Source organism: Triturus cristatus, chromosome 7 (assembly GCF_964204655.1).
Source record: "Triturus cristatus chromosome 7, aTriCri1.1, whole genome shotgun sequence".
Classification (NCBI taxonomy): Eukaryota; Metazoa; Chordata; class Amphibia; order Caudata; family Salamandridae; genus Triturus; species Triturus cristatus.
The window spans coordinates 1,425,222,752-1,425,237,737 of NC_140590.1; the positions used below are offsets into that span (position 1 = coordinate 1,425,222,752).

General features: G+C 42.1%; 1 protein-coding gene across 3 annotated transcripts in view; it reads left to right on the plus strand.

Moving 5' to 3' along the window:
- RIPOR3 (RIPOR family member 3) overlaps nt 1-14,986 on the plus strand; it is a 456,892-nt gene that overhangs the window by 380,884 nt on the left and 61,022 nt on the right. For all 3 annotated transcript variants that reach the window (XM_085619148.1, XM_085619147.1, XM_085619149.1), the window contains 3 exons: nt 6,008-6,610; nt 8,285-8,424; nt 10,524-10,662. In XM_085619148.1, coding sequence (XP_085475274.1) covers nt 6,008-6,610; nt 8,285-8,424; nt 10,524-10,662 — 882 coding nt within the window. The remainder of the gene's footprint in view (nt 1-6,007; nt 6,611-8,284; nt 8,425-10,523; nt 10,663-14,986) is intronic.

Consider the following 14,986-nt stretch of genomic DNA (forward strand, 5'->3'; position numbering starts at 1 on the left):
AAACCGATCCAGTCTCAGACTTAAAGTGCAATAAACATGTCAAGTAGTCCATCATCTATGAGCAATCAAATGCCAAAGTGATCACTCTACAAAAGTCATATGTAAGAACCAGACCTGTAGCAAAAATAAAGTGCAGCAAACTTAGTTAAACAAGCATTGGCATAGCCAATAGGTCTCGCTTTTGGGACCTTAGAAGTATTTAGTTATGCAGCACAATATCCTTGGTGCAACAACACCAACTGTTGCATGGCTAAACACTTATAAGATCCCAAAGGCGTCTCGAGACCTATTGGCTATGCCAATGCTTGTTTCTATAGTGACAACCAGGTTGCTCAATGGCTAAATGAATGGTGCCAGTTGAAAGGTTGAGTGTCTCTCTTCTAATCGTTTTTTTAGGAATGTGTTTTAGGGGCATCTGAAAAGCTGCGTGACTTTTCGGTTCCTATTTACATTTTTAAATTGCAAACCTTGTGTACGTAACTAAACATATTTTTGTAAACATTATACCTACATACGTAAGGTTTTCAATTGAAAATTTTAAATAAGGATGAAAAGACAAGCTGCTTGTCCGACGCCCTGTAAAGCACATTCCCCAAAAAAACAATTAGAATAGAGACACGGAGCCTTTCAATGCGCACAAAAGCACCTATAAATGTGAATATATTTTCATCTTCTCACATTAGTCACCTCACATCTGCAAGCTCTGCAGATTTTATAGTTGTAGCGTTTCAGGCAACATTTGTCTTTAGCTGGCAGTCATAAGTTTGTCACCTTCTGTGCCCGCCTCCTTTCTCAGCTGTAAATTCACCGGTTGCAAGTCTGATGCTTCATTAACACTGCATTTCGGTAGCTTTTTATAGAGTCTTTCCCACAGTGCTGTGGTGTAGCCGAACACTTGAACGAGTGGAAAGTTAACATGGAGTCAAAGTTTGCCCTTCTAAAAGCAAAAGCGAAAAAAGCCTCAGGCGTTCACGGGGAACTTTTGCATCATGTTTCAAAGAGGAAGTCTATTAGAAATGAAACCTTGGGCTGACCAAGGGGCATATGTATCAACATCACCATTTGCGATTCTCAAATAGCGATTTTTAAAGAATCGCTATTTGAGAATTGCAAAACGGGATGTATTTAAAAAATTGCAAACTTTTTGCGATTTCTTAAAATTCCTTAATTGCGATTAGCAAATTGCGAAATCGCAATTAAGGAATACCTGCCCATTCATTTCTATGGGCCAGGAGAACCATAGGAATGAATGGGAAGTAATTCTCAAATAGCGAATCGCAATTTGCTAATCACAATTTGAGAATAATTTCAAAGGTGCAAGGGTGTCATGATGACACCCTGCTGCACCCCTGAAATGAGCATGTGTGTGCATATGGCGCAAATACATGCCCTAAGGGCATGTATGTGCGCCACGTGGCACTTTGTAAAATTCCAAAAAGTGCATTTTTAACAGAAATCGCAAATTACCACCAACTAGAAGTTGGTGGTAATTTGCGATTTCTTAAGGATAATTCGCAATGCTGTGGTGCGTGTTACATATCATTTAAGAAATCGCAATTTGCGATTTCTTAAATGCTTACGCAAAATTAAGATATCGCTAAATTAGCGATTCCTTAAATTTGCGATGAGAATTTGCCTCATACATCCCGTTTTGCGAATTTTTAATCGCAAACGCTGTTTTTTGCAAATCGCAGCGTTTGCGATTAAAAATTCGGTTGATACATATGCCCCCAAGTCGTTGGCTCTGAGATAAAGCTATTCTGGTAGCAAAGCCTATACATATATAGCAGGGTTCTCAAAAGTCAGTCCTGGAGGGCCGGATCCATGCCAGATTTTTAGCATATCCACACTTACATAAATGTAGCTATCTTAGAAATCTGGCATTGGATTTGGCACGATTCATTTGCTCATATCATTGCAGTCAGATAACTTAATTCTGTCCCCAGAATCCTAAAATGGAAGTAGGCATTTCCTGCACTTGCCTGTGCGTAATTCAGCGCTGTTCAACTTAAAGAAAAGCGGCCTATGTATTTACTTTTCCAAAGTACTCAGGCTAGCTAGCATTAGATTTTTTTGTTTGAACTGCTGGATGCACCTACAGTAGAGAGCAGATTTGAAACCAGCTGCATGGCTTTTAGGTGTGCCTATCTGTACAAAAATCAGGCCATGGAGACAGCAGAAAGTTCGTTATTTGATATGCACATTTGCAAATGGTAGAAAAATGTCAATGAAGGCATGCCATTGCAGCTAAGAAAACATGTCAAATTATCGACACCAAATATATTATAGTTACCAAACTGCAATATCTTTTCGTTCCTTCAATCCATCTATGTATGCACACACTTTTGCAGTTACACCACCCACCTGCCGGAGAGTGCATTTGTTGTTGTGTGTCCTCTGTTTGAGTCTGTATGTGTTGTCTGTGTGTTGGGGAGCAGTCACATTCTTGAAAAAGTAGGCAAAGACTTAGCTTTCTGTGTAAAAGGTAGGCTTTGTAGGTATGTATGGAAGGCAAAGTCTTAAGCATTGAGAGGCCAGGAAGATTGTAATGGTAGGTGGTGATCAGGGCTCGAGTCGGGGTACCACGCGGGGTGGACGGCGTCCCCCCACTTATTTTACCGGGTTTTTACCGGGTGGACGCCGTCCCCCCTGCGATCTTCCAAGTACAGGGCTGGCCTTCACCCCTCTCTACTCTGGAGACATCCAGCTGGGAAGTGCGTTGTCGGCGCTCTAATAGGAGCATTATCTCAAGCTAAAAGGTACCTGTGTGAAAGGCAGCATGCTTGGTCTTCTTCGGATTGGTGGTTAAATGACATGGAAATAAGCTGCCTGCTGTCCATTTGCCCCATAACCTCCATTTCCCAAGACCCATTGACTCTATTTGGGGATCTCGCTCTATCTCACCAGCGGAAAATGTACATTCGGGTTGTGGCTGTGGAGTTAATGCTGAGCAAAGCTCCTGCACGGAGTATAAATGTGAAGCGTATTCCCAGAGAGGTGCACCGTTCTCACCTCTCAAAGCAACGTCGCCTCTTTCTCCTCCAGCCATTCATCACCAAGGTGAGTCCGTCTTCGACCTCCTGAGCTGAGTGACGTCACTTCCGGTGACACCACCTAACTTGGAGTGTCCCCCCACTTCTTCTTTTAGGACTTGTGCCCTGGTGGTGATCCATGAGGGAATACAGGCAGGTTTTTAAGTTCAAACTAGCAAGTCACCAGTTGAGGCAAGTCAAAATAGTAGTAGCAAAAGGGAAGGCGGAGTACTTAAGACATGTCTTCAAGAACCACAACAGTTACCAAAGTGCTGTGACTAGTAAGATACTGTGTTTAAATAGCATTGGAAACTGAATGAAAAATGATGACTGACAAGAAATAGATGTTTATTTCTATTTCACCGGCGCTTTACTTTTAATGTTAAAAGTAAAGTGCCGGTGCCGCGATTAGCTTTGCGCAAAAGTGAAAGAAAATAGGGGATTCGCGCGCAGCAGAGGCGGAGTGTGGTGCGCGTGCTTGAGCGCGTGACCGCAAGCTGGTGGCCGCTTTGGAAGCACTTCCAAAAGCAGCTTACTAAATGTCTCGCCAGAGCAGCGCATGCGCTGGCTCAGGCGAGACCTAATAAAAGGATCTTCTATATATATTTACCCACGGACAACAAAGAGACAACAATCAAAAGAGAAAAGAACAAAATTGTAGTTGGATATGTAGCTGAACGACGATTACTGTTGGGTATAAAGTATATGTAGTGAGGTGTATTTTACTGCTATTGCAAAAGATCTTCCTGCTGCTGATTGAATATTATAAGTGGACACCAAGTTGTGGAAATCAATGATAAGCAGTCTTGGTGCAAGCAAATATTTTAAGCTGTTTAACGTGAGCCACTTTTACGGCCAGCATTTTGGCAAACTCAATCAGTGCGGTAAATACACATAGGCCATCATTACGAGTGGGTCGGTGTTTTCTGACACTGCATAAACCTCTGTTTACACAGGGGGTTGGAATTAGGAGTTGAGTGGCATTTACTGCATCTGGTAATTACCAGGGGCCATATGTAGGTAAATTACATTTACCGATTCTTAAATACCGAATTTTACCGATTCGGTATTTATGAATCGGTAAATGTAATGTAGGTAAAAAAATACCGATTCGGTAAGTGTCGGTATTTTAGAATCGGTATTTACCGATTCGGTAATGGTAACCTGTATCTCATTGATTCCTATGGGCCAGGAGGCCCATAGGAATCAATGGGAAGCCAGTTACCATTACCGAATCGGTAAATACCGAATCGGTAATGGGGGGAGCTCAATCAAGGGTGGCAGGGTGTCACATTGACACCCTGTTGCACCCCTGATTCCTGCATGTGTGCACATGTGGCACACATACATGCCCTGAGGGCATGTGTGTCTGCCACATTGCACACATCTAAGGGCCAAATAATGCCTTAACTGAGACATTCGTCATTTACCACCAACTTTCAGTTGGTGGTAAATAACGAATCCCCACACCCACCACACACTCCCCCTACATCTCATTTCTGTATTCGGTATTTACCGAATCGGTAAAATTACCGATTCGGTAATTTTACCGATTCGGTAAATTACCGAATACAGAAATGATCCCCCTACATATCAAAAGCCTAAATACCGGTCGGTAACGGTATATTTACCGAAAATCGGCCGTTACCGACTGGTCAAACCAGTCAGAATTTAACAGGAGAAAAGTGTCTGATATTTACAATATCAAGCGAATTTCGGTGCTCCAAGCACCAAAACCTACAAGGGATTTTCCAGAAATTTACACTAGAGACTATTTATCGCACCTGCTAAATAACAAACCCTAGGATGAGTTGCGGACATTTCCCCTCTGGCCAAAAACGAACTCACTTTTGACACCGATGTTTGCCCGGCAGTGATTAGTGTTGCTTTTTTTGATTTACATTGGGAGCCCACTTGTGCGCCCACTACCCTCCCCACCCTGGCCTTATTTGTCGGGTGTGATAAAAAAGCACCTGGATTCCGGCAAACTCAGAATCAGGACCCTACTGTCTTAAACATCACTGTATCTGCAAACGATTGTGTATTTTCAGGAAAAGACAGTTAATAATAAAGGGATCTAAAAAGCAAGTCCTTCATTTGTTTTTGTAAGTGGCAGCTCATATTCTGAGAAGTTGCTGTTCACAATCTATCCCAGTCTGTCATCAGAATTAATCTCACATTGCAGCTGAGGGCGAGATAGCACGAATTTGTGCATACCTGTGAAGAGACATTAAACAGAGACATTCAGGTGTTGGCTCTGAATGTGTTGGAGGTGTAGGATCTATTTATTGTACCTGATAACCCCCAAAATCATGGGGTCTGGAAATTAGAAGGTGCAGTAAATAGCACAACTTCCGAGTTTTGAGGGAATAACACGTGGATGTTGGTGCTTTACACACCAAAATCTGCATATTACAGTGAACACCTTGTTGTTTAAGTCCATTAAATTTTGCAAGTTTGACCTGCCGGAATTTAACAAAAGGTGATGTATTTAATTCACTCACAGCAATTACCACTCAACTTGGAAAACAACGAGCAGCTCGGAAACAGGAGGTCCTGCTTCCAAGCGGTTCTGTGGCTGTGAGTGCATTAAACAACAATGGTAATCAAAACGCACTATCTTGGAACTACATATTACTGAAAAATAATAGGCGTTATTATTCAGCTTCTCATCTCTACTCACATTTTGAACTGTGTGAGGATGAGGAGCAGAATCCGTACTGCTGTGATTCCAACCTCTGGCCTCTAAGATGCACAAATACCTCTTCAGTTGGCATACAACCAAGAGAGCAATCTAAGCTGTCGAAATAGCACAATACAGCATAGCAAGTTTGACCCTGGAAGATCAGTTTCTCAGTTAAAAAAAAACACTAGCAATCAGTAGAGGGTCTATGCAAATTCAACTCTATTCCCTGTTAGATCTGTGTATGCTCTTGGTACCTTGCCTTTAACCAACTGTTCTGGCTTGATTTCAGTCTCTATTACAGCAGCCGAATGATCTGGAGAACACGTTATCTTCAACTGGGAGTGAAGAGCAAGCATCTTGTATCCTGAGCTACTTGGCAGATAGTGACTTTGATGTCCGTTTCAAGAGGAAAAGTCAAGATGAGTCGTTCACAGATCAGAGTGAGTGTGTGAGTACTAATGAAAAAGTGATAGCAACAATTGGCAGGGATGGCGATGACGCAACGCTGCAGTACGACTCATTGCAGGAGCTTCCTAGGCCGAATCGCATCACAGAGGACTACTTGCAAACGTCAAGCCATAAGACACTGGATATCCTACGAGAGACACCCATCCAATATGGAGGTCACCAAGCGATTAAGCCGACTAAACTGGATTTCAGCGAGACAGCGGGTCGTGACTCGGATCACATGAGTTTTATACACGGAAACCTAACACCCAGTCTTCACAAAATCATGGACCTTGGTGGGAATACACAGCACTTGCCTAGATGCCAACATGTGATTGGGAGACTTTTTGAGGAGGTCTTAGACTTGCTCAAGCTGAAGAGCGAAGGTCAAGCAGATCTTCAGGAGCTGTCACAACACATCTTATGTTTTAAGGACATATTAAAGGTATGCATTCTTAATTTTATATCGATTTGGTCCTAAAAATTATGTTACACATAAAGTGAAGTCAACTTGAAAATTGATCCATTAAACTGTCCATCAATATCAATAATCTAAAAGCCCATTTTAGGAGCTACAATTGCTTGACACATCATCCAACATATTACATTTAAAGTATAAAATCTATCAAGCACAGATCATGTTATACAACTTTAAGTGCAAAATAATGTTGTTCCTCGATAACGCGTTGGAAGGGAGAATTTGCACCAATCCTCTTGTCTTTTTTTGTACCATTACAAATCATATTACGTCTCCTGACTTCAGCTATAGCTTAGATTTATTTTTTATAGGTGGGCAACTTAACGATATTCAGAAACACAAGGGAAATGAGATAAAAATTAATCAAACAATATATTTGTTCCTGCTTCAGGATACTCTTAATATTTCACATTTGAAAATGAACATACACACAAAATTCAAATCAGAAAACAGGCTAATATATATATATTTTTTTAAATTAGTAATTATACCATTTGCAACTCCCATTGAGGAGACAAATATTGTGTGTAGGTGTGGGGCACTCACCACCAGAGAGTGCAGGGCACCACTGGACACCCTAACAGGATGGTGCATGAAGCCACCACTCAGACACTGCAGACTACTGAGATGTGATGTCAACAGGATGTCAAAGCTTGGTGCACTCTGTAGGTAAAATGGTGTTCTCTGTCACCTTGTGGAATGTTGCTAAGGTATTAACCAAGCAGTAATACATGCCCGTTTCTAATAGTCTCTTCATTTGGCAAATACAGCACATGCCAGCCAACTACCGACAATGTTCACATGCAACCCTATGCTAATTTTTTCTCAATTAACTTGAAATGCATATAGCTCCAAGTAATACTTGGCATTCTTACTACATTCGGTGTTTCATTTCTGTTTTCCCAAATTCTATAACTTTGTGGTGTTGGTGAATGAACATATGCTGGCTAGTGATGGTTTTGTGTGAGAGTGGGCATACACCCACAGAGGGACAGACACAAAGCTTCAGCAATCCACCACTAATTAGCCACCACCAAACTGCAGCTGAAAATTGACACAATCTGCTGATCAAAAGATACCAAGCTCTCTAAAAAAAAAAACACAAATGTTGAGCCAAATTTTCGTGGATCAAGCTGAATTGCCTTTTAAAATGAGTTCTGTCTGTGCAGTGGCATAACAAGGAGGGGCGGGGAGGGCAGCCTCCACCCCTCCGCTCTTACCTGCGGCCGTCACGGGGCGGCAAATACAGGAATCGCCAGCACCCCCACTCTTACCCACAGCCGCCGGGTGGGAAAAACAGGGACCACCATGGACGGCAAAAGGTCTAGCTACGTCACTGTGTCTTCAGTGCTGAATTAGGTACTCTTGTTCAATGAATCAGTGAAAGTATAACATCTGGAGGGAAATGAAGGTGGGAAATACTACCACACACCACTATTCCCTAGCCTAAATAATAACACCCAATCGGGAGCCAGTTTTAACTAGGAATACCTCAAAGTGACGAAATCTGAGGCATAGGGAGTTGCTGTGATCAGAACTGACTGGGACCGTTGAAAATATCTTCTGATGGTTGCAGTGCGTTACATACAGGTGTGGTTCATGTCTGGATGGGCGGATTTATGCTTTTTTTCTCCTCAACAGCCAAGAGCTTCTAGCCGGAAACATTCATCCATGGAAAGCCTGATGGTGGAGACTGTCCTGGAGAGCTTCGACTTTCTAAACAGCGACTTCAGTGCTGATGAGATGTCCTTGTTTGGCAGCGTCAGGACATGCAGCAAGAGGTAACACAGATTCCATTAACACATCGCAGCTTCTCAAATGTTAGCACAATCTGCTTTCTTTCTCTCACGAATGTCAGCTGCCTGAAATGTCGAAACAGATTGTTTTCACCCGATGTAGTGGGTTCAAGGTTTTGCAGACTTCTTTCAGTTGTATTTCAAGGGCAGATGCTATGTTGGCAAATCAAAATTGGTTTACTCGTGCATACATTTTTAAAATTTTACAATATACCTAAACAGAAAGCTCAATTTATTACCAAAACATATTTTTATCTCTTCCATATAAAGGGCTTGATACATACATGTCTTTGAAGGTGAAAGTTCAGAGGCTCCAAGACGGGCAAGGTTAATCTGGTTTTGGCTCTCGATTTAAGGATTTCAAATTGTGATGTGAGACTTTCCTGAAGTTCCACTAGGTTGTAGTAGGATTTTGTGGATGTTTATAATAAGAGGCCTCTTTGGATTGCTTTGTGAGAGACTCGACTTTACCAATAAAGAAGTTTTAGAGTTTTGAAGGTTAGTGTGGCTTAAGTGATAGGATAATTGCAATTTTTCCATTCCTTTCTCATGTTACTAGGTTTTCTTTTTGCAAATGTCGATGCCAACCGTATTCTAAACTTCTCAGATCCTTTCTTTCTTCTTTTAAGTCTTTCAATTACTATTGAGCAGATTTTTTTTTAACTTTTATACGTGCTACATTTTCTACGACATTAGACAGTGTTGGTAATTTGGTCTGAAAAAACACTAATTTCTTGGTCCAGTGGCACAGTGTAAGGAGAGGAGGAAACCCTGTATTCTAGATTATTCAGACTAATGTTTTTGAGGTCTCTAGTCCATTGTTTGGGTCTTCTTGGTTGACCTCTGGAAATGTGTTTGGATCAGGGACCAGGTAGAAGTCTAACTAGTATACTGCAATCAGGAGCGCTAATGAGATTTAGGCTGTCTCCCTGTTTATGATTAGGAGTTATGCACAATTGATTGAGGTTGTTGTTGACTAGGAAGGAGGATTATAGTGAGTTAGCACAGTATTTTTCAGTCCCCCAGTGTACGACAGAGGCACCTAAGAATGTGTTCTAGTTTGAGGAGGTCATTGTGTTCATGATGAATTCAGTGAGCTGTTCGACGAACGTATTCTTGTCTGCTGGAGGGGTGCAAATTAGGCAAATTAAAAAAAAAGTTTCACTGAATTAATGTCCACCATGTGGAATCTCTTGATCTTGGAGGTATCTTCCTTGCGATAGGGTTCTCTTCCTTGTCGACCTAGCAATTGTTTCCTTAGGGTCTATTTACCAATTGGCAGGGTGTAAATCTGCAGTTTGAATATGTAGTTTTCTTCTCACGTTGTGTTTAGTAGAGGGGCTTATGTGGTACATTGATCGTTACAGACAATTGCTTTAAGAGCACGGTTTGAAGCTTGTATCATTGTCTTCCCATTATTGTAAATAGCAATGGTGACAGTGCCATTGAAGGAGAAGGAAGGCATGATGTGAATCTTCTGGCTGTAAGACATTTTTAGTTTTTGGAAACCCTTGGCTTATTAGTTAATATTTAAAATCAACCCTCAGCATTGTAAGAGAAACCCAGTTGATCTGTTTTTTGGTCTCCTTTCTGTATTAGCAATGTTTATCAAGAATGAGAGTTTTGGGAAATCTCTTTTAGGTATTGTGTTTAAAGTTTATTGTGCAATTCTTTGAGATACTAAGTGTACTTTACAGTGAAATAATGAATGCCTGCCTACCTACGCAGCTTTGGCGTGGGGATTTGTGGGATTTTGCCATTTTTATGAAGAAGGTGATCTCTGTTGCTGACTGAAGTTGAGGGACATCCTTTATGGTGGTCCAGCTGGCTGAATGTATAGCATCTTCCTTGTGATCTGCAGAATCTCTGAATGCTACTGTGTGTGGAGGGGCTACTTTGTGTGGGGAGGGTTGGTGGGGCAAAATATCCCTTTGCCCGATGTGCCATAAAGGCTTTCACCAGTCCTGTTCACTACCTTGAGCTCCATAACAATTTGTTTCAACAACTGCAACCAAGTATCTTTCTATGTAGCAGAGTTTGCCTGCTGATTGAAAGCTTTTTGTTGCTCCATCTTATGCATTTAGCAACAGCACTTCCCATGGAGAGTCTCTGCAGTCTCTCGGCAGCAGCCTCAAAACAGCAGCAAGAGAAATGACAACAGGAAATGAAGACTTAGACCTTCTACTCTCCATCCATCTTCAGGTGTGCAAAGCCCTTTTACAGGTAAGAACTTCTTCGCTCAATTGCTGGAAAAAGCTGAATATGATGCAAGGAACAGCAATTCTTTTTCTGCAGTTGAGTGCCGAGGATACTAACACCAAGGAGAATCTCAATGATCTCCAGAGAAGAATTACCCAAAATGTCCTAAATATATGAAAAAGCATGAAGTCTAGACTTTTCACCAGTAGTAAGTATGTGTTAGACTAGTGGCACCTTACAAAACTTCTAATGGATTGTGGCGATTCTAGGCACATTAATATCCAAGCAACAGGGACAAACCCCATAAGGAGTGATGCTTCACAGAGTAATGGCAGTAGCCGTGATGTGGATTGCCGCACGAAGGTGAGCACCTTGTAGAGGCTGTTCATTTTATTTGAAGTAGTGCACCATGCTTAGAAATACCACAACCTCAGCCATATTGCATTACAGACACAAATATTCTAACCAGGCATAATACAAAGGTACCACCTGGACCGCTGAACCTAAACAACTCACCCTACCTTAGACTGATTCCAAGGCTATATTTCCCTGTTTTAGGAATCTTCAAAACCACACAGACCTCCATTGATTTAACCATTTTGGAATGCACCACACAATTTCTGGCATCAAAGTAATCTTCCATTTTGATACACTAGAAGAGTTTAATAACTGCAAACTGCCCCCATCCACTTCAGCCGCCCAGGAGCAGGGTGACTAACTCTTCCTGCTTCTCCTCCTCTTTGCATTAAGCAGCTCCCCCAAGAGCATAGGATTGCCATTTTTCCCAGAGAAATATATGAGCAATGTGTTCACGTTTTAAGATTTTGTAAAATCCTGGACATGATACTTAAATAGGACCTTACATAAAATCGCCCATATTCATTCATAACTTGGAGTTTCTGTCTTTGTTTACTTTAATTATCAGTCAGATATCATTAATTCAGGCAGCTCTAGAACACATTTTAAAGCGCCTTCTACTTATAATTGCTGTTTTAAGAATATTCTGACAAGGGGAAAAAACTAGCTTAAGGTGATTTTCCTAATTTTTGTCCCAGATTGGACATTAAAATACTGCTCATGCCAGTAAAAACGGGCAGGTGGCAGCTCTACTAGCAAAACACCTCTGTATCAATGCTTTCTGGTTACCTTCCTCCTAATTGCAATAGAACCATATCCGATCTGCACGCTAAATTCAAAACTCTAATTGTTTGATATGCAAACCACCAACTTTCCTGCCTGGAGCTCTGCTAAGCCCCAGGCCTAATTTGTAAAAGAATAAATACTGGGTTCCAAAGTTTTGCTCAAAAACTCCCAGTCAGCGTTATCGAATGTCAGGGGTGTTGAATGGCAGGGAGGATTAGTCTTAGTTCATCCTCCAGCCTCTAATCGCAATCTTGCCCCTTTATCTTAATCTTCAGGTTCTCCCCCCCCCCCCATCTTCCTTTCTTTGTCACTGTTTTTCTTTCTTTGTCTTCCTCCTTCTTCCCCCCTTTTGAGTTTTTTCATTCTCTCTTAATCTGGGACAAATCCTGATGAGAAAGAACAGGTGACAGCCCCTACAAATGAGTGCCCGTTGGCCCCACTCACCACCATAAGCTCAAATTAAGCACTGCCTAGTCCCTCCACGAGCAGGCCCTTCCAATATGAAAAAAAGAAACTGGTCCCAAATAGATTCAAGCAACAAGCAAAGAAGAGTAAGCATTGTCAAAGCTAATAGTCCCCGCTTCAAGCCCAAATGGCTTTGCCAATTGCATGCAAGCACGCTATACAGCACGGCTAAAGATTTTTTTAAAAAATCATGCAGGTGCTTTTGATTTTATTTTTAGTTACTGATCCGATTTGGATTGGTACCCAAAAAGAAAATCCAACTCACACTTTTGTTTTTGAAAGCGGGAGGGTGGAGTGGAAGCAACATGGGGAGGGCGAAGGGACATGTGGAAATAACACAGGGGAAGGGGGCATGGAAGCAACATGGGGAGAGCAGGAGGGGGCAAAAGCCACACAGGGGTTGAAGGGAGCAACACAGAGGTTGCTGGTGGTGGAAACAGCTAGAGGTTAGCGAGGAGAATGGTGTGGGTGGGAGGAGCAACATGGACAGTGGGAGAAGCAATAGGGAAAAGCGCATGGGCGAGCAGAACTTGGAAGAGGGGGATCAGATATGAGACAGAGCAGTACCACGTGCAGGGGTGGAGAAGTACACAAAGGAGACATCTCAAAACACACACACTCTCATGGAATCCTTAACCGAAATGAAAAAAGAAGTTCTTGAAAAGCACGCAGTGGATGTCACAAAGGCAGCTAATCAAAAGAGACGCATGAGTAAATGCTCCATGTCAGGGACACACAAAAGTGTCAAGCTGGGACACAAACAAAAAGCAGGCAAATGAGATTTGAAAGGAAAGCCAACCAAGGGTAGGCAATGGGCGGGCTTCATGCTCAGGTATGTTGTTGATAAGTCACAATGTGCCTTGCAATCAACAGTGCATGTGCTGTCTAGAAGGATTTACCTAAACATGCATTTGCGAGAGTTTAAGCAATTGACAATGCCTTTTATTTCTCTCTCTTTTTTTAAAAACAACATATAAATAAAAGCCATTGTCATTTACAATGCCAATGGCTAAAATTCTTGCAAATGTTAGACCTATTGCATTGCAAATGCTTGTTTCAAAATAGACTTTGTTTGCCTGTGTGAGTTGGGCTGGTACACAAAAAGAATAGAAAAAAGCAGCAGTGGAGGGGAGGGCTACAGGAAGTGGGGGTTGTGAGGACTCACAGTGGGCGGGTGGGTGAAACAATATGGGGCACAGGTGGGGGAAGGAACACAGGCTGTTGGGAGAACACAGAGAAAGAGTAATGGGGTAAGATGCTGCACTGGACGTATTGTGCAAGAAGTAGTCTGCAAACCACTCGCTGCACTCCTGCTGATAATGATTATTAAGCAGCCGGCGAGGCGCCCTGCACTGTGTTTGTATTCGGCGGAACATGGCTCCTCCAGCAAGGCTGAAGGAAATGCGGTCTCTGGCTCTTTGTGCACCATTCTTGCAGGGCACATTGTAGTTACTTTAAGGCAGCTGCCTATAGCATGCTTACCTGGGCTGGTGCTGTAGGGGTACCGGATGAGGAAGATCGCAATCTTTCTGGTTGTAGGGGACTCTTCTTACTCATGCTCTGGAGTCAGGGCTTCACCAGGTAAGGGGTGGGGAAGTGCTGGTCCGCTTTCCTGGTCAGTGTTTTTGCTCCGGAGCATATAAGCTGGAGGAGGAGGAGCGCAGAAGCTGATGCTAGCGAGTGAGAGTGGAGAGCTGCAGAAACCGGCCCCAAGGTGCTTGTTTCCGGTCCAGAGAAGACCTGGCTTGGCAGTTCGGGCTGGAATGTTTCCATGAGGAACAGGGCGGGGTCAAGACTGATTTGCATATGGTTGGGCCTGAACTGGGGTGGTGAAGTGAACTAAAGAACGATGATGGATTCAACCCAGATCTGTGGCTGGGGGTGAGTGTCTGAAAAGTTTCAGCGCTCTGTCCATCATCTCCTTGTGGTTGCGATAGTCTCTTGCCTCCACCTCCTTCATGCACATTGGCAACAGGGTGTGGGTGGGGTCTCGGCATTGGCTCTCCTCGTTGATAATAAAAAATTAAACCTTAGTGCAAGGTGTAAAAAAAATGCTGTCAGCGGAGCATGTTTGTTTTGGAGGCAAGAGAAAGTGATAAGTAGTGTTTCAGTTCATTTTTATTAGCATAGTTAATTAAAACCATTGCTACAAATGCGTCAGTTAAAAATTTCTTTAAAAGTTATATTGGAAGAAAAAATTAATAAAAGAATTTAGTTAAAACAAGTGTTGGAAACGCCCACTCCCACTCCGCAGGGTGGTGGTGGACTCCCCGAACACACTGTGGTAGCTTGGCTCGAGTGGTCAGGAAACAGGCGCAGTGCTAAGCATACAATATACCCATACAATAACCATGCGTGCATCCGTTCCAAAAACGACTCTACACCGTAAAAATTATGAAAATAACTTTCTTTATCTTTTTCTCTTAGTTGCTGATTGGAAAAATAAATAACAATCACAATATACAAATTCTTAAATAGAGCAGGTCAAATAAATATTTGCTGTTTGCTGAAATAAATAGGGGTGATCATAAATAACAGGACATAAATACAAGTGCAATATATACAGACAACTAAATACTTTGAGGTAATAAATACTGTACCAATAAATACTGTACCAATAAATACTGTACACCAACAAGTCCTGTGGACCTATAAATATAGTGCAGCAATAAATAGGTAAAAACTCAATAAATACAGTATCCCCAATAAATAATTAGAAGTATACAGCAACACTCATGAA